Raw genomic sequence first — 18935 nt, 5'->3', positions numbered from 1 at the left:
CAACAATGTAGCTGCGTTCCCATTAAAAATGCACTCAAAACTTTGTCAATATTGCTGAAAAAACATAATTTCGCAATTGTGGTGTTTCCATTAAATAAGGAATGCAGCTAAATATCACACATAAATAAGTTTATTCAGGCGATAAGTTATTGAAAAAATATGCTGCGCCATCATCCTCTGACCACTTCCTGCCATCTTCTTCGTCTTTTCCGCCAGTAGTAACATCTGTCTGTTGATCACATGACTCATGTTGCAAAGAAAGCGTTTCCATCGCAGTTTTGCGAAATATACGAATTTCGACAGAGCCGATAAACCGCCTCATCCTAGTGCCACAACACAAGCTTTTTGAAATTAGCCAATTTATTTTCGTAATTCCAATTTGCGCAATTTTAAGGTCAATTGAAACGCAGCTACTGGGTGGAAGAAAATATCTGCAGTATTGATAAGAGGAAGAGGAGGAAACCAGTCACCTAACTTCCTCCACTCACTCTACTGACCCGGGGATTTTCCAGTGACGTCCACCACCTTGACGTTGGCGCTCATCTGCAGCAAAGTCTCCAGGAGCTGGTCAGTTTTGCGGTAGAGGGCGCTGGAGAGCACTTCGGGTCGTCCCTCCTTGGAGGGCAGCTTGGTCACATTGAGCGGTGGCAGAGAGGCGAGCTGGCTGCGCATCTTCTCCGCCTGCCGGGAGGAGGAGCGCACACACGAAGGTTAAAGATGCCACCGTGTGCCATCGGTTTGGGCGGCTCAGAGTTCCATCCTCACCTTCAGCCTGTTGTTCTCGTTCTTCAGGTGTTTGATGCAGAGCCGCTGGGCTTCAATCTGCTGACTCAGCAGGGGGGAGTCAATCACCTGGACGCCGGAGCCCGGGCCGACTCCGGCCATCATGTTGCCTGAGGAGGACAAGAGGAAGACTGGCTGTGACATGGAAGAGGGTATGGATGGTAGCTTCACTCCACCTTTAGGATGCTTATTTCTACCTGATCGTTCAACCAAGCCACTGTGCTAAGTTACTGGTTAACGGAGGATTTCTTTATCTCACAGTTTTAACATTGAATGCATCCTGGTTGTTGGTTCTTATGGGCCAATTAGGTCAAGCTGCTACTCTAACATTGAATGTATGAAGGTCTTTGTGCCGATGTTTTATGGGATACTACTGGATATAACATCCAACCAACACTAAACTGAAAGAGATACTTCACTACAATGCAAACACAGATCTTAATTTAGTTCCAAAAACTAAAGCTCAAACTTGGAAATAAAAATGATGACACACCTCCATGGTAACAACAATTTATCCTATCGCTCTCATTGGATGAATACATGGTTTTGTGTACAGCTCAGTCGGGGTCGTAACATCTTTTTGTTGGAGGTTTCCACTGTATACTGGACCTCACAAACATCTCAAAGGCTTCTAATCAAAAACACTTTGAGTAAATGCAAAGCTTTAGTATTTACAGTACAGACTTCTCTATTCCAGTCTGTGTTTTAAATCAAATTATGAGTGAATCTCTTGGTTGGCCTCAGGATGGTGTACACCATTTTTCTCTGGACAGTCTTTCTTAAAGACGTCCCAAACAGGCTAAAGGCAGGTCAAGCAGTCTACATTCAATACATCTATGATTTAGTTGCAGTCTTACTGGACTCTTAACATGGTTTGGACTTCTGCAGAAAATCATGTTACTTTGCCTCTAACTAAGGTTGACATAATGAAAAAATAATTTCCAGCATCTCCACCTTTTAAACCAACCATTCAGTCCTGATCCAGAGTGATATCTGCTGCCATGTTGTCATTAATGCTAACAGCAACATGCAAATGATGCTATCAGTCTGTTTTAAGACTAAAACACAGCAGGCATGAGGTTTTTGTAATTACGTTAATCCTGATTAACTTTTGCTACATAACCAATTTATTCACCAATGAAGAACGTACAGGTACAAAAAAATATCGGTTTATGTCATCTAACTATATTAGCCAAGAGCAAATGGTAAATAAGAAACGCTGGAATACACACAGTGTAGATATATAATCTTCATCTACTTTAAGTTTAAATACTTACAGCTCTTTAAAGCCCCGATGACATAAAACATGCATTTTACATTTGATGAAACTTAGCCCTGTGACAACAACAAAGTCAACATCATGCAGAATCACATCAGATGCAAGCAGACGGATACCTTTTTGTTCCTCTGAGGAATAAAGTACATCAATCAAAAGGTAAAAGAACAAGATCAGAAAGGAGAAACATGTTATTTCTTGTTTGAACTCAAAATACTTCACAGATTAACAGTAACAGTGTAAGATTGTGACAGATGGCTGTTACAGTAACGAGGACAAATTTGGGATTTTTTTGTTGTTTTTTTCTGATCTCACTCACCTCCAGCTATTCCTGAGACCATGGAAGCGATTCCTGACGGGCTGCTGCCTCTCAGTCCGTCCGCGGTCATCTTCGACTGGCTGTTGATTCGCTGCTTCAGCTCCGTCTTCTCGGACTCCAGCTGGTCGATGTCCGCCTGCAGGGCGTCCATGGTCTCCTCGAACTCCCTGCGGAGGGGGACACCGTGGCAAAGCTGTAGACCTGCTTGCACCGCCTCGCTCTCGGGGTTTATCTCACGTGTGAAACCATAATTACTTCTCCTTCTTCTTCAGCAGGGTCTGGGCCTCGTCCAGCCGGGTCTGGATCTTCTCGACGCGCTCGTCGGCGTCTTTGGACGAGCTGTCCAGCTTCTTTTCCAGCAGACTGAGACGGATGTTCGCCTCGCTCAGCTCTTCTCCCTGAAACGTCACACAGCGTCATGACGGTGCGGGTCACTGCATGGTGACCAACACAGTTTCAGTGAAATTGGTGATGTGTTGACGCCTTTCATGTCTTCTTTCCCTCACGATTGAGCTAATATCTAAAGCGCAACTTCAGTGAAAGTTTAAAAAGAAGAATTTAGTGCCTAAGTTTGATTTTGTCGGATTTTCTCTGAAGCACACAGGGTGAAAATTATACATACTGACTCAATTATATGCATACTTGTATTTGGAAGAAATTTTAATTGGTTTAAGTTCATGTTTGTTCATTTTTGAGCCACTATGAGAAAATCTATATCAGATGATAAATGAAGCCAATTTTTCTTACATTTCAACCCAATGCAGTCATAAGTTGAGTGATCTTTCCGATCAATGAACCATTTGTGCTCACGATAAACGTTTTCATTAGACGTTGAACACATTTAGCCACTTTTCTCCACCTTGATCTTTAGAGACTTCTTCAGCTCTTTGATGACCGTTTCTCTGTCCTCCAGCTTCAGGCCCAGACCTTCGGCGTCTGTGATTTCGGCTCGAAGAGCTCCAGCTCGCAGATCCACCGGTGGAGGGTTCTGGGGGATGATGGGGCAGACAGAAATAAAACTAGTATTCTGCGTTCAGAAAACATGCACCGGATAAAAACCCTTCCAATCTGCTTTGAGGCATTTTCACAATGGAGACACATCTGCACAGTAGCTTCACAAGAAAATCCTTCACAGTTACCTTGCTTTGGGGCTTGTCTGAGTCATACTCCCCCTCCTGCATGGCAGTAGCCATTTTATTCATGGTTGCTATGACAATACTACAGGACTGTCGCAGACACTCGTAGGGGTTGGCGCCCTGAGATCCATAGATCTGCAAAGATAAGGTTTAAACCTACCATCAGAATACTCCTTCCAACAAGTCGGCCATTAAACCCGGCAACATCAATATTTATACAGGGAACAACTAACCTTTATAAGGAATGAAGGCATGTAGGAACTTATAATAAAACCAGATCTGAAGAGCTTTACCAATAAGAGTCTTCTTGTTTTATGACAGTTCTGACATCTTAAAACATAAATGGATCAATTTGACATGATAAGCTAGGAACGTGATACTAATGGGGCCCTATTGATTCACACACTCTTTATGTGCCATTTAAGCTCTGGGATGAATGGATGAATTTGGGATGCCTTTTGGATGAATCAATGAAAAACATAACCTGGCTTTCAAATAAGAAGTAAAATGAACCAACATATCTGATACACTGTAGATGATAGACTTTCACTCAACTTTTTCAGAAGTTCTGAATTTACGCTGAGATTTCGGATCTTTTTGGACTAATTAGACACAAATCCACATGAAAAGTTTGAATTAAATCACATTTTGACAAAAAGTTCAGGACAATCATTACAAGTTTAGAATGAAATAAGTTCATAATTCTTTATAAAAGGCTTTACAAAGCAATGTGACGCCTCTAAGTCTAAAACAACATTCTCAAGTACTTTCTTTTTATCTACCCTTATTGGCCTTTGGCATTTCCTAATAACTATGGTCAGGGTTTCCTCCAGTGTATTTTAAGCCTGGCGGGCCACCAGGCTTTACTTGTGCACCACCAGGCTAAACATTGCTTATTTTTTAAAGTCTGTTTTAAAATGTTTGCGTTTTTTAAGACTATATAGTTATTGTTCAGATATTAATCTTCCAATCTTTAAATAACACATAATTATCAAGTGATATTTTCAAATTTCCTGTCAACTTTAAATATTTTTTAACTCAAAAACACGGCGGGCCGCTGGATGAATGACTGCCCTCGTACCCAACCACCGGGCTTAGCAAGTTTTCTAGGGGAAACCTTGATGGTGATGTGAGGCTAAAAATCTTGCAGCCCAATTGCGTATGTGTCTTTCTCGCTCTGGGGGAGAGCCAGGATTTCATAGGATGTGTGAAATTGGGTTGGACTTGCCAAGAAGTGATTGGAGTCCTTTTGTAACAGCTTGGAGCTCAACTTCTAGTTATTTCCTTTGAGTGGGTTTTCTCAATTTGCTCCCCGAAAAAAAAACAAAGGAATTGGTGTGTCACCTGTTCTGCAGCCTTGAACGCCACATCCTCCAGTTTGACTGCCGCCAGCCCGTCCTGTTCGCCGAGAGGAGACATCATCTGAGCTCCAGCAGCGGCCACTTCCTGCAGCACCGCCACCACCCAGGTCAGGTGTTTTCTGCAGTCGGAGAGCGTGTCGGACACCTGCAGTGCAGAATCGGTCAAAAGAGAACAGCAATCTGAAATCCTCTGATTCTTATCCGATCTGCTTGCCTCTATCTAAATAGAACCAGGAGCCTCTGAAATCCTGGATTACAGCTGTGGGATGTTTATATTTTAGTGCCTTTTGATCATTCTTAACATGATGTCTCAATATCGCTGCACTATGGAAGAAGTTGATAAGGTCGGAGTTGATGTGTCCGACACGGTGACGGCGACCAGAATAGCAGTTTAAAACGCGTGGTTCCCATGGTTACCTGTGGTCCGAAGTTAAGTGCGGCAGGGATGCCGGGTGCATCTGTTCCTGGCATTCTGCGGCGAATCTTCTTACAGAACTGCCTGATGTCGCTACAGGAAGTCTCCAAATCCTTCAGCAGCACGGCCAGGTCAGCCTTCTCCTGACCCGCATGCAGGAACGCCCGCAGGCGGCCCACCTCCACTGCCATGCAGTCCAAGGCACTCTGGGTGAACTGAACATGAAAGCAAGCCATTGGATAAACATCCTAACCTAAACATTAACACACTTCTGGTGCTGTTCCAGGAAATAAAGGACATGTGTATCAATAATAAAACATTGAGGATGGATGGATGTGGTTTTAATTGTTTCTGTTGACAGACTAGTCGTGTTTTTACTCACTCTGATGTGATCAGCCAGCTGCATAGTGCAGTCCTCACTCTGATCTGCCAGATGGATGCTGTACAAGTGCTAATGAATGAAAAATATTAAACATAAAGATTCATGTCAACATAGTAATATAAAAAAAAATGAGAAAAAGACGCATTGCAATGTCTTATTGACTAAAGGAGACGCTTTTTTTAGCAATGTGGAACATAATGCTGCACACCTGATAGTATTTTATGGCCTTGGTGAGCGGCTCCACGTTGACCGTCTCGTCCAGCTGGTCTTTGTGCAGCAGGTCAATGAGGAAATCCAGAGAGCGCTCATGAACACTCATCTCTGGGTACAAAGAGCCCACCTTCTTGTAGATCTCTACGCTGCACTGAGACAAAGCTCTGGCAAACAGACCCATGGAGAAGGTTGTTGCAGCAGGTGTACAGTATTTCAAAGGGTTACATAAAAAGCATGATGGAACAAGAATGTAAAGGTGTTCACTGTGTTTGATGGTGGGACCGACTGTGAGCCCCATTTTGAACTCTTATCTGCGTCTCTGCAGTGAAACTTACTGCTCGTATTTGTGGAGAGTGGCTTGCAGCAGGCTGAGAGAGTAGACGAGACCGCCTGCGAAGCTCAGCTGCTCACCGACGCCGCCCTTCAGGCCGACTCGCTCCACACAGTTTTCATTCAGGTCAAACTTCTCCTGCGCTTGTTTGCTGATCAGCTCAGCCTGAAGACACACAAACAGAAATGGTTTCAGCTCACACACAGATATGGTTCCTCCTTCCTACACACTGGATTAAGATTGACAGGCTCAGAGATCCCTCTCCTGGATGTCCAAGACTTTGATGGACAGGACTTGTTTCAACTCTCTTCAGACGGCGTGGCAAATATATTTTACATTTGAGCTCCAAACTGACTAAGCAGCAACTTCCCTCAGCTTCCAGAATGCAATTGTTTATGTGCAATTTGGAGTTGTGAGCACACTCTCCAGCTGGGAGCCCTGTCACCTGGCAAATTCAACACAGACCAATTTCTATGTCCAAGGAGTCATAACATGGCGTTTGTCTCAGCTGCTTTGAGACATACTGGTTGCAGGCATATACTGTAGCTGCCATGGAGCCAAAAACATTGCAATAAGTTAGGCAACTTGGAGCAGAGAGACCATGATGTGGGAAAGATCAGGATGTAGCTTTGGCAGGAAGCTTTGTCCCATTTTCTAAGGAAATCTGACCTTGTTTCTTTTGTTCTTCCTTTGTTTTCTTTTTTTGTCACATAAGACAAATCAATTTTTTTTTTTTGTTTTGATTCATAGTTGAGAAAAAGGGGCAGATACTATAAGATTATTTTCTTCTTTCTGCTACCTTTCATTTCATTTTTTTCAAATACATATGTAGTATGTTTGTAAGTGTGTATATTTGTGAAATGTATACACATGGATATGTAGGTATGTATGGATGTATGGAGGTGTATTTTTTTAAAAAAATTTTGTATATTAAAAACTGTTAGGATGTTTTTTTTTTCTTTGTATTGAATGAAATGAATAAATAACCAAAAAAAAAAAAAAAAAAAATCAGACTTTCCTCAGAGGGTCTCCAAAGATCCTTCTGAGGAAGTTGTAGCCTATATTCTCGTGTATAAGTGTAGGGTTGAATACGTAACGGCCCCTACAGTGGCTCTCTATGCCACATGCTGAAAGCTCGTACTTTGCCACTCATGCAAAGAAACACCACAATCTCACAACAGACGTTTCATACACCTTTAAAACCGTTGGAGAACTTTTGCACTCCAGCGTTTGTGATGAGGTCCCTACTGTGTTCTTGATGTGTCTCTACCTAAAGTGCCTCAGCTGCACTCTGACAGTGAGCAGTCTACCTTGTGAATGAGTCTGGGGATGAGCAGCAGGACCAGGATGCAGTCATGGTCTCCCCCATGACGAAGGAAGGATTCAGGCATAAAGGAGGTCAGCAGAGACACGTGTCTGTTGGCCTGAGCCACCTCCATCTTCCTCAGCTCCATCTCGATGGCCTGAAAGAACAACCAGACTTTACATGGACGGGTATGAAGTGGAGTCGCCGGCAGCCTTCTCTTGCTCGTATCAAATGAACTAACCTTGGCGTAAGCTTTTGTCTCCGCAAACTTAATCTTGAAGTCAAACATCTCTGCTGGCGGCTGCTGCTGCAGCTCCGCTGAGGCCTCCTGCTGGCTGGTCAGCTCTCTGTTCACTTCCTGCAACAAATCCCAGATACTCAGCGCACACAAGGCGTGTGACAAAAGAGTGAGCCGGATACGCTTCAGAAAACGCCAATAAAGCAACGATCAGATGTGTATGTGCACCTGCAGGTGAGCGGTCAGCTCTCGGTACTTCTTGATGGTCTGCTGGTAATCCGCCACGGTCTCCTGTGCCGCCTCGACTCGTTTCTCAGCCTCACGGACTCTGGCCGCTCCCAGGTCCAACATCTCCCTGAGCTCCAGCTCCGTTTCTCTGGCGTTCTCCTGCAGCTCATCGTTCATCTCATTTATAGCTTCCTGCGGCGCAAAGACGATGACCAGGATAGCTAAGAAAAACGCTCTTGTTGTGGAAGTTGGTACGATAGAGAGGAGACTTAGCTAGCTATTTTCAAATATGAAGTCTGAGGAAGCATAGAGATAAAATCAAAAAAATACTGGCCACAAATTCTGATCGGTGCATTTCTACAAGAAAAAAAATCCTGTCATTTCCATTCATGGGCATACTTGAATAATTATCTTAAGATTTGGATATTCATAAACTACAATGCTTTGATTTATTTAACTTCAAACGTAAAAAAAAGAAGGAAACTTTATTGTGCGACTTACGAGCAACAACCCTTCTAAATACTGTAATATCTGGAAGGATGTTGCTTAACATCACGCATCATAAAGTTTTTCTCAGCAGAAGATAAAACATTTTTTTTACACAAGACATCGTGATCAATAACAATAAAAACCCCCGATGATCACAGTTGTCAGGACCAGAGTGTTTCTTTCACTTCTCCACTGATGCCCACCGGGCGATAGCTGCTAGGACAAATGGAGTCCTACTTAAACTCTGTGGGACCCTTTCTGCATATCGATGAGTTTTTCTGCTGACTCATTTCATATTAAAGATTAAATACATCAGGAAACAGCAGCACTTCAATTTGCTTTGAACTCCATGCCGTAAATCTGACACAAAAGCCGGGTGAACAGTACAGCGTTTGTTCCTGAAAGTGAACTGCTTCCTCTGAGCTGCTGCTGTTTCCTCACCAGGTCTGTGACCGTCTCTCTCAGCTCCCGGACTTTCTCCTCAAGATCCAAGTTTCTCTCCGTCAGAGTCTCCACCATCTCCTCTGCCCCCAAAGCTGCATCCACCTGAAGGACAGCACATATTAGCTTTTATTAACTGGACCAATCACACAGCGCCCACCTTCGGCACCTAATGAGTTTCTCGAACCTGTTCTTTCAACTCGTCTATCGTCTTTTCCGCCGCCGTCATCTCCTCCTGCAGTTTTTCCTTCTGGCCTCTGTGAGAGTCGAGCTCCGTGTTTTTCTTCTCCATCTGCTTCTGCAGCTTCACATGTTCTTGCTTCTCCGACGCTGACAGGTCACGCATCCTGACGCAGAGCATGGACACGGGAGGATTTTGCAGAGTAAAATGGGAAGAATAAACTTTGTTTTTGTGAATAATTAAAACCCTTGGTTTTGTTTTCCAGTGGAGAGACGCTCACCTGACCAGAGCTTCTTTTAACCTGCTGTTCTGTTCTTCCAGCTGCTTCACGTGATAGCTGGAGGCGGCGCCGTCCGAACCTGAGGCAGACACCAAAACAAAGCTAGCAATGACTGTGGCTAAAAAAAAACACAAAAGTAGCACATTACTGAGAAGTGAAATAAAAAAGATTAATGGTTTTCAAAAAGATTACAAATAAAAATCTGGAAATTGTGCCATGTATTAGTATTCAGCCATACTAATCTGTCTTTACCAACAAAAGGTCAAAACTCTTAAGATGTGATAATTTTTTAAGAGCAGCAAAGTAGAGAGACCTCCAGAGGCTTCAAGCTGTTACTGCAGCCACAGGTGGCACTGACTCAGGGGCGCTGAATACAAATGCACACCACACTTTTCAGATTTTCATAAATCTGAAAAGTGTCACTTATTAACTATGCAGTAATTTAAGTTGGCTTATCACATGAAATCTCATTAATAGTCACTAAAGTTTGTGCTGTTTAGAAGCATTTCTAATAAAGTTTGTTCTGCTTTATAAACGTTTGGCAATTTTCACTGTCCTTTTCTCACCACCTTCATTGCTTTAACTCTTATTTAATTTGCTTACAAAGACAGAAGAAAACAAGAAAAATAAATCCCAGTCACTTTAAAGACAAGTATGACTTCATGAATTTGGGCCACATGTCTCCGTTCAGCTTAAACACAACTTAAAGAAACGTCTTGTGTCACCATGACAACGTGATCTGTACCTTTTTCCTCAATCTCGTGCTTCAGGATCTCCATGTCCATGGTGAGCTCCTCCACTCTCTCCTTCAGAGAGTCGACCTCCAGCTGTAGGGACTCTGCTCGCTCCTCAGCCATCTCCTTGTCCAGAGTGGCCATCTCGATGGCGTCGGCCGTGTCTGACATCTCCTCCATGTAGCGCTCCTTCGCCTCCATGGCTTCCTTAGCCTCCTACAAATGGAAATAATACAATATGTACATAAATACATAGAACTGTGTATTTAGACCTTTTTATTGGCTTAGATATTCAGTCCTGGGTTTCCTCAAGAGGTGGTGATTTTCTTTAGGCGGTGAGGTGGCGGTGACAAAAAATGGCAAATAACTCTGGTCATGAGTAAAATGAACATTGTTCTTTTATTCTATAAACTACTGTCAACATGTCTGAAATGCCAAACAAAAATTTAGTACTTATTTGCAGAAAATGAGAAATAGTCAAAATAATGAAAAGATGCAGTGCTTTCAGACCTCAAATAATGTGAAAAGAGATTCTTCTAATCTATTAATTTAGAAACAATACTAAATGTTTAATATTTGGTGGAACAACCTCTCTCTCTTAATTTTTTTCCAGAGCTGCATTTCACCGTGGCGCTGCATGTAGAAGGAACCCTGCAGTCGGCCTCCGGCAGCAGCTGCCACGTCCTCCACATGCGCCTCCTTACCCTTTTTGCCTCTTTGAGTTGTTTCTGCAGCTCTGCCTGCTGCTCCTGCATCTTGGTCTTCCACTCCTGCAGCTGCTCCAGCTGGATCTTGTGCTTCTCCAGCTCCTTCAGCTTGGCCTTGTCCTCCGTTCGCTTCATCTTCAGCGTCTCCAGCTTCTCGTCCAGGTCCTTCACCTGAGCCCGCAGGGCCTCCTCCTCCTGCAGCACGGACGCGGACAGATTAGAAACACGAGCCGCTTTTGTGATCTTTCTTTGATTGAGCCTCTGTTAGAAGCACAAAAAATATCTCTGGAGACACAGGGCACGCACACATGCCTTATTAATCATTTAATGTGCGCTTGGAGGATACACAGGATGCAGAGACACACACCCCTGTGAAGGCCGCACACTCAATATGAAGCCATCACACCTTTGACAGCTTGTTAAAATGTTAGTGACAGAAAAACAACAGTTCGGTGTCAAGTGCAGAAACGACACAGATATCTGCACCTCTGTTTCCATGACGACTTCCTCCTGAGGGGGTGAGACACAAATAACACAGGTTACCCCTCATGGTGGGGTTGTTTCATGATCTTAATGGATATTTTTTCTTAACTGTGCAGAAAATTAATTGTATGATTCACCTCTACCATTGGAAGTTAATCAGTGATTACTAAAAATTATTAAACTACATTTATTTTAGATTAAAAAATACAAAAAGTAGATTTCAATTGGAGATTTCATTTGCAAAAAAAAAAAAAATGGCAGTAACAATTGCCATCAGTCATTTACGATAAATGAAAAATGAGCCTCTTACAAACCAGTGGAGGATTTTTTTTATGTCCACCGTTATTATTTTGATATTGCCAAAGTTGACAATAAATGTAGAAATTAATAAATGGTTTAATAGAGAAAAAGGTGCCAAATATTGGATCAACACAATTTCCAACTTATTTGATCACAAAGTGTGACATAAATTAGTGTTTTTATTATTTTCAATTGTTATTTAATTCTCCACAGTATTTACAATCTCATTGTTTGACTAATTTTTGATTTTTCTCTTTCTGTGTTTATTTAATATTTTTGTCACATTTTATTTCATTATTCATTTTGTCTATTTCTTTTAATTTTCTGTATTCATTTCATTATTTTTTTACTCTCACTTTTGTTTTTATCATAAAACCCTCCTGTTTTCTTTTTTGTGTGATTTTTTTTAACAGATGTTCTCTTTTCTTTTTCCCTGCCGCTCTTTGTGAAGAGGTAAAGTGGAAAATAATTTCTTGAAGTTGCATTGTGTATTTGCTCAAGCAACTTTTTTTGTGATACTATTTAGTTTAACGATATGAAACATTTAAGTGCAACACAAAATAGTTCTTATGAATATGCTTTGTTATTTCCATGAAAAAAAAACTGAGCCAACATGTTAATGTGCAATTAATTAAATTAAATCTTGTGTTTTTATGTAGAGAACAGGCCTCTCTAGTTTGTCCACCTTTTCATTCGTTCATGCATGAATCCCTAAAAATATTTTGGTAGCATTAAGAATGTATTCCCAGAAACAAGAGTCTTCTAATCTAAGTAACTTCATCGTAAAGCGTTTCTGCAGGATTACAAACACAAACTGACAGCTGAGTTAAAAAACATGGAAGTTAAAGGTCCAAAGGCAAAAAGATGTCACATGTCCTGGTCGTCGTTTTTCCTCTCTCTCAGCAGGGAGGTTTTTAACAATGACTTTTTAAATCTCTGCATGTTTTGCTACTTTGTAAGCAATGTTTCAGGATGTTGGTCCTGACCTTGCTGGGGCCAGGGGCCGGCGGGTTTCCAGGAGAGTGGAGGGTCGGGATGACCGGTGCAGCCAGCGGGGTCTGCGCCGGCGTGCTGGGCTCGCTGCTGCTCATCTCGCCGGCCGACGCCGACGCCGAGCCGGACGCGGCCCCCTTCCCTCCGCCGCCTGCAGGTCGGCTGGGTTGCTGGGGGAACAGAGGACGATACGTAAACAACACACATGAATAAATAAAACAGAGATGACTTTGAAAAAAAATCTAGATGAACCTGCTACAAAGGATTCTAGTGTTGTAGGTCTCTGAAGGCTTGACTGCTTTTATCATCCTGGTTTTAATCATTTATGTCGGCTTTAGGAGACCTGGTCAGTATTCATGCATATTTTAGTACAAGAGAAACATATTAAAATGTGATTTCTTTGATTTTGGGCAGAAAAAAATGTCTAAAATATATCTTTAAAATTGTGGAGAGCATTGTTGCACGTAGATTCATTTCATTGGTTACTGACACAAAATATGATCAGAACCAGGAAACAACTGAAGCATAAACACATTACTGAACACTGATTTATCTTTATTAGCAGTTGTTAGCATCAACATGCTTATTAAACTAAAGATGCACCAAGTTTGTGATTGGAATCAGCCGATATGTTTTTAGCTTGACTGATCAGTGAATGCATGCTACACACACTCAGGTCATGGTACCAACACTCTTTGGTGCAGATGTTGACTCGGTGTTGTTGAGGTGTTAAAATGAAGTCAGAAGAAGCAGAGAAATGTAAGAAGCAAGAAACTGTACAATTGCTTCTTGTAATTGTAACAGTACACGAGAAAAAAAGAGAGAGTGAGATTTTCACCAGATAACAGGAAGGCTGAAAGGTCTGCAGTAAAATTGCTCTGTTTTTTCTTTTTGAACTTTCAATTTTATATTTTTATCCGTTGGAAACCTCTTGGAAAACTTAGGACTCAAATGTTCTCAGACGGAGACTGCTGTTTTAGTAATGCTAACTGTGCTAACCATGCTAACTGCTAATAACGGTGGTAATTTCAGTTTTAAATGTGAACACTGTAAAAATTTTGACTGTTTCGCAGCAACCACACTGATAATTCAAGACAAAAATGCTAGAAACAAATTTATTTTCAAGTAACACAAACAGAAACTGCTGTTTTAGTAATACTAACCATGCTAACTGCTAATAAATGACACTAACTCAGTTTAAAATGTAACCGTGAGCGTGGTATTCATTTTGACTGTTTTACAGCAGCTAACCAAACAATTCAAGGCAAAAAATATGAGAAACAAATTTCTATATTTCCAGGGAATACATACAGAGACTACTGTTTTAGTAAAGCTATCTGTGCTAACCATGCTAACTGCTAATATACCATACTAATTTCTGTTTAAAATGTGAACGCTATAATCATTTCAACTTTGTTTCGTGACAGTTGCCGTTTTAATTCAAAAGAAAAATGGTAGAAACAAGCGTGTCTGTTTTCTAGGGAACACGGATGGAGACTGCTTTCATAGCTATGCTAACTGTGCTAACCACAACAACTGTTAAAGGCTGTTTCCAAAGAGCCTATATGTATATCTACTAAGTTTAACACAAATCTAATGCCTTAAATTTATTTCTGCAACTGAAAACTAATTACGTTACAATTTTAAATTGCGTTCTTCTTTCTGTATGTTATTATAGTGTAAAAATGTAAATAAACTACTTTTATTTGAATCTGTAAAATGGGTTAGAAATAATGTCCATAAAGTACACAGTGCTGCATGAAGTAAAACCCACAATCAGCCACATAATTAATGGTGTCTGAGAGGATCTGGAGGCCTGATGGTGTTGAAGACTTGAGCTCACCTTGGGCCTTCTGGCCGTGGTCTGAGAAGCACAGGGAGGAGAAAGTAAAGGAAGCAGCGGAAGGTCAAAGGGCAGGAGAAGAAGGGAAGGGAAGAAGGGAAGGGAAGAAGGGAGGAAACAAACAGCCAGGGTTAGAGATTTAAGGCAAAATTCATTGTAATTGGGAAATCACAGAAAAAAAAAAAAAGGAAAAAAGGGTGGACAATAGCGATATGACCGTTGTGTAGAGAAATATTTTCTACTTCTCTGATAGTAAAATCTAATCCCATGCATCTTATCAACAATTTTTTTAATAACAGCTCTTAGCTGGTCTGTTGTACCTCATGTCTTCCACCCACATGACCAAAACCACGGGAACAACAATTCACTGTGACTGGTACGGCCACGTCGACATCAATGCCCACTTTGTGTCTCCATCCATCTCATCTGAGCCTGGATCTTTTGTGCTGCGTACACAATGCAGACGTACTAAGATAATAGCTTGTTATCCCGATACATCACTTGTCAAGACTGAGACACCACATGAGACGGGCGGAAGGGGAACGCAGAGAAATCTGAAGAATGCCCGCAGCAAACTTTTCAACCAAAAACACTTCCTGAAACCCAGAACGTCCAGCAAACAATAGTGATTTTTCCAGCAATGGGTCTTAAATCACTGCAGGGGAATTTTAGCCTGCTCTTCTCTGCTGAATTGCTGTGATCTAGCCACTGTGGAGTATGTTTGATCCTAAGACATTGAGCTGATCAGGAAATTCTGGTTCCATCAGTTACAGCAAGTTAGCGACCACTACGTCTACCGCCAGATCTAACAAAATGTTCATCTTTCAGAGATGTTTGCTGATCAGTCTAAAAAATCTTTTCCTAGAATTTTAGTTCTTAAGTCTTGAAAAGCTATCATATATGATTGACCAGTAGATTTCTTACGGTGGATTCATGAGCGCTTTCTGACCTCCAGATGAGTCATTGATGTATTTTTGGAGTAATTTGATAGGCCGGCATTTTTCTCTACTGTTTGTGGATAATGGCTATGGCTTGCTAGGCTCCCAAACCCATTACAAGGCTTTTTGTAACCTTACCAGACTAATAATGGGTGACAAAAGTCTGTTTTTCACCTGTTTTCAACTTATGTCTTGAGATCTCTCAGCCTACTTCATGTTGTCAGACTGGTACTAAATAACTTTTTTTTCTTGATTTTGGGAAATCACTGTTAACTCATGATTTAACAACAGAAGACAAATTTTATTACATAGTGCATTGTTAATAGTAGGTCTGGAGTAACCTCACAACATTGAAAGCTCAAAACACTGTCCTGAGCCGTATGCAACGAAATTTCGTTCTGTATACACCTTGTGCATGCAAAATGATAGTACCAAATGATAGACTTAGACTTAGTCAGTCTAAGTCTAAGTCTAAGTCAATATGGCTGAAAAACTTTTTACAATATAAGTGTTTCATATCAATAATTGCCGATATAAATAATTATTGATTCGTTTTAATATCTGAAATACTGCCAAAATGTTTTATCCACAGTTTTCACTCCATGCCGTTGATTGTTTTATTTATTTTCAACAAGTTATGAAGCACGGTGGCGAAAGCTGGAACTGCTGCTGCGCAAGTTACTCAACAGGTTGTTGCTAGGTAACCAAAGAGTGAGTGAATAGCTGATGCCACCGACCTTGCTTAGCTAGGTGTGAGAGGTTGAGCAGCTAAAGCCTTTCCTCTGCCCTGATCATGTATATATATATATATATATATATATATATATATATATATATACACTAATATTGATTTATTTCCCAGTCCTATTACATATGTTGGTTTGTACAGTCTTTTCCTTCTACTAATAATACATGAAATTAACATTTAAAAACTGCCTCTTATATTTGCTCAAATTATCTGCCTAATGTGCAGAAAAAAGGTTGCAAATACTTTTATGATACTGTAAGTCTAAAATGATCATTTCAATCTACGTTTTTCTTATGTACAAAGGGTTTCCCACAGAATGCTTTTTAAGCCTGGCGGGCCACCAGGCTTTACTTGTGCCCCCACCAGGCTAAGCATTACTTATTTATTTAAGTCTTTTTAAAAATATTTTATGTTTTAAGGCTTAATAGTTTGTGTTCAGGTATTAGTCTTCCAATATTTCAATAACACTTCATTATCAAGTGATATTTTCAAATTTCCTGTCAACTTTAAAAATTTTTTAACTCAAACATACGATGGGCCGCTGGATGAATGACCCTGGCACCTAACCACCGGTGCCAGGGTCATTCATCCAGCCATGCACATTTCTCCTCTTTAAATATAACAAAAGCACATGCACAGACATTATGAAGTTCCTCCGCTTTCATCTTCTTTTTACTTTCCGTCTTTTTTTTCCTTTTTTTTGCCTTCTACAAACCCACCCCCAACTCTGTTTATAGCTTTCGGCATCATTATCGCTTTGGCTCTTTATCGCTCCTTATTGGATTAGACCGGGGTCGTTCAGATGAACTGAGCCTGAGTAATGTAAACAGCTGCAGCCAATACCCAGTGAGAGCTACCAATCCAAAGCCACCACTACATTATCAGGACAAGCACAGAAATATTATTTAAAAACACGTCGTGTGCAAAGCGGAGCTGCTGAATAAGATGGAAAAAAAATAAAATAAAAAGTTTTCATTGCAGGCTAAATGAAAGATGTAGACACATGCTTGAACACAAAAAAACTTTACCATGTATTAAACAATAAGAACACAGCAGGAAGACTCTCCAATCTCACTGAAAAAAAAGGGAAAAAACTTCAAAGCATGATCTCCATAAAATAATAGCATGACGGCAACAACAACAGCAACGGCAACATCCCTACAAAAAAAAATAAAAAAGAGGATTATAGGAAGTTCTGTACCTTCCGGGTTGCAGGAGTCTGTCTCATCATATTTGTAGGAGGAGAAAACACACACACACACGAGACAGTCACCAAGAAACACGCACAGAGGAAGGAGATAAAACAGGTAAAGATCTATGGAGAAAAAGAGTTCAGGACAGACAGGCTGGAAGCCGAACAATCAGGACAGGCAGCGGCTCAGGCTGGGAAGCTGCAGTGGAGCAAACGGCCGTGACGATTTTATTCCCAGGCTCCCCCCCACCCCCCGCCTCAGTTCGTCCCTTCCTCCCCGCTGTCGTCCTCCTTTATGTCCTCTTTCTCGGTTTCTCTCATAATCCGTTAGCCGGAGCCCTCGGTTGATGCCTCCTCCGTGCTCTCACCGCCACTGTCGCCCCGGCTACACAAGAGATGCTTCTGTCTCCCTTAACCTGCCCCGTCTCCTCTCCCTCCCCCTTCCTCACCCCTCCCGGATTGTGATTTGTCAGCCCGGACCGATGCCGCGCGCCTGCATTACATCACTGTGTGCCCTCCCTGCCTCCTCGCTGCTCACCCACTCATCACCACCCCGACCAGAGACAGACAGACAGGGAGGGAGGAAGGGAGGGATGGGTGAGGCAGCAACTGAGGACAGACAGAGGCTGAGAGACAGAGGAGGGCGGCACCGTGAATGGAAGTGTGGAGGTGGGGGGGTAAGGGGTGGTAAAAATGAGCAGCAATGCTGATGCAAACCTCTCGTCTCCTAGCAACACTGGTAGGCCCTCCAATGGGATTATTAAAATAAGGTTCACAAAAACCACAGGGGATTGTTGGGGGGGGGTTACACCTGATGGGCTGCATGTAGTCACTCCTGATTATTATTCACAAGACATTTCTGAATCTTCCTTAGATTATATATTTGAACATCATATTTTTAAAAAGGGCAAAAAAATCAACCTGTTGCTGGTAACAGTGTCTTGACAGGTGGTAAAATGAAAAAGGAAAAAAGGTCTGTCCACCTAAAGGTGTTTACTTTCCGCACTAACTGGGTGTTGCAATGAGAAGCCTCAAACGTGAGCACCATCTTTTCACTTCTGTCTGCCTCTAAAACCAGACAGGACTTTTCTCTAACCTTTAAAAGTAAAACAAAATAAATAAAAACCTTCCTTACTTTTACCTTCAGACGGTTTGGTGACATTTAGCTCGTTACAGGCAGTTAGAAGCCTGTTGGTTTCCACACAATGTCGTCATTGTTGATTTTTAAAAATCATTTACCTAAAACATTACGAGCTTTATTATAATTGGAGTAATGGACAGGGTGGTGTGTAGCTGTATTCAGGATCAGATTCAAGTCTGGACTTTGGGCCAATCCCCCACATGAATATGCTTTGATCTAGACTTGGACAACATGTTCAATTGCAGTTTTCATCACAGCATCAGAGTGTGCCGAACTGCAACTACAAAGGACAAGATTTGGAAGGATACTGTATGTCAAGTGTTGTACAGTGATGATCTGCATAACACGTTTGACCAGTTGGATGGACCGTAAAGCCTTGTTTCCATTGAGTAGTACAGGATGGGCCAATGTGGTTAGGTACGTTATTTTGTCAGCTTCTACTGTAAAAGCGGATCATGCAACCAACCCGCCCCATAC

General features: G+C 41.6%; 1 protein-coding gene across 10 annotated transcripts in view; it reads right to left on the bottom strand.

Annotated features, from left to right (window-relative positions):
- Positions 1-18935, bottom strand: part of dctn1b (dynactin 1b) — a 40529-nt gene that overhangs the window by 3219 nt on the left and 18375 nt on the right. For 5 of the 10 annotated variants that reach the window (XM_016680411.1, XM_016680412.1, XM_016680407.1 and 2 more), the window contains 23 exons: positions 17327-17344; positions 14440-14460; positions 12590-12766; positions 10818-11015; positions 10125-10329; positions 9380-9458; positions 9106-9265; positions 8919-9023; positions 7989-8180; positions 7764-7880; positions 7527-7679; positions 6221-6381; positions 5881-6049; positions 5673-5741; positions 5293-5505; positions 4859-5020; positions 3518-3649; positions 3238-3366; positions 2634-2776; positions 2379-2545; positions 2179-2190; positions 766-893; positions 498-681 (listed from right to left, as the gene is read on the bottom strand). In XM_016680411.1, the coding sequence (XP_016535897.1) occupies positions 498-681; positions 766-893; positions 2179-2190; positions 2379-2545; positions 2634-2776; positions 3238-3366; positions 3518-3649; positions 4859-5020; positions 5293-5505; positions 5673-5741; positions 5881-6049; positions 6221-6381; positions 7527-7679; positions 7764-7880; positions 7989-8180; positions 8919-9023; positions 9106-9265; positions 9380-9458; positions 10125-10329; positions 10818-11015; positions 12590-12766; positions 14440-14460; positions 17327-17344 (3094 nt within the window). The remainder of the gene's footprint in view (positions 1-497; positions 682-765; positions 894-2178; positions 2191-2378; positions 2546-2633; positions 2777-3237; positions 3367-3517; positions 3650-4858; positions 5021-5292; positions 5506-5672; positions 5742-5880; positions 6050-6220; positions 6382-7526; positions 7680-7763; positions 7881-7988; positions 8181-8918; positions 9024-9105; positions 9266-9379; positions 9459-10124; positions 10330-10817; positions 11016-12589; positions 12767-14439; positions 14461-17326; positions 17345-18935) is intronic. The other 5 variants (XM_007569513.2, XM_016680413.1, XM_016680408.1 and 2 more) reach the window with 4 other exon arrangements.

The sequence above is a fragment of the Poecilia formosa genome, unplaced genomic scaffold, assembly GCF_000485575.1.
Source record: "Poecilia formosa unplaced genomic scaffold, Poecilia_formosa-5.1.2 Scaffold241, whole genome shotgun sequence".
Taxonomy (NCBI): Eukaryota; Metazoa; Chordata; class Actinopteri; order Cyprinodontiformes; family Poeciliidae; genus Poecilia; species Poecilia formosa.
This window is presented reverse-complemented; position numbering and strand designations above follow the sequence as displayed.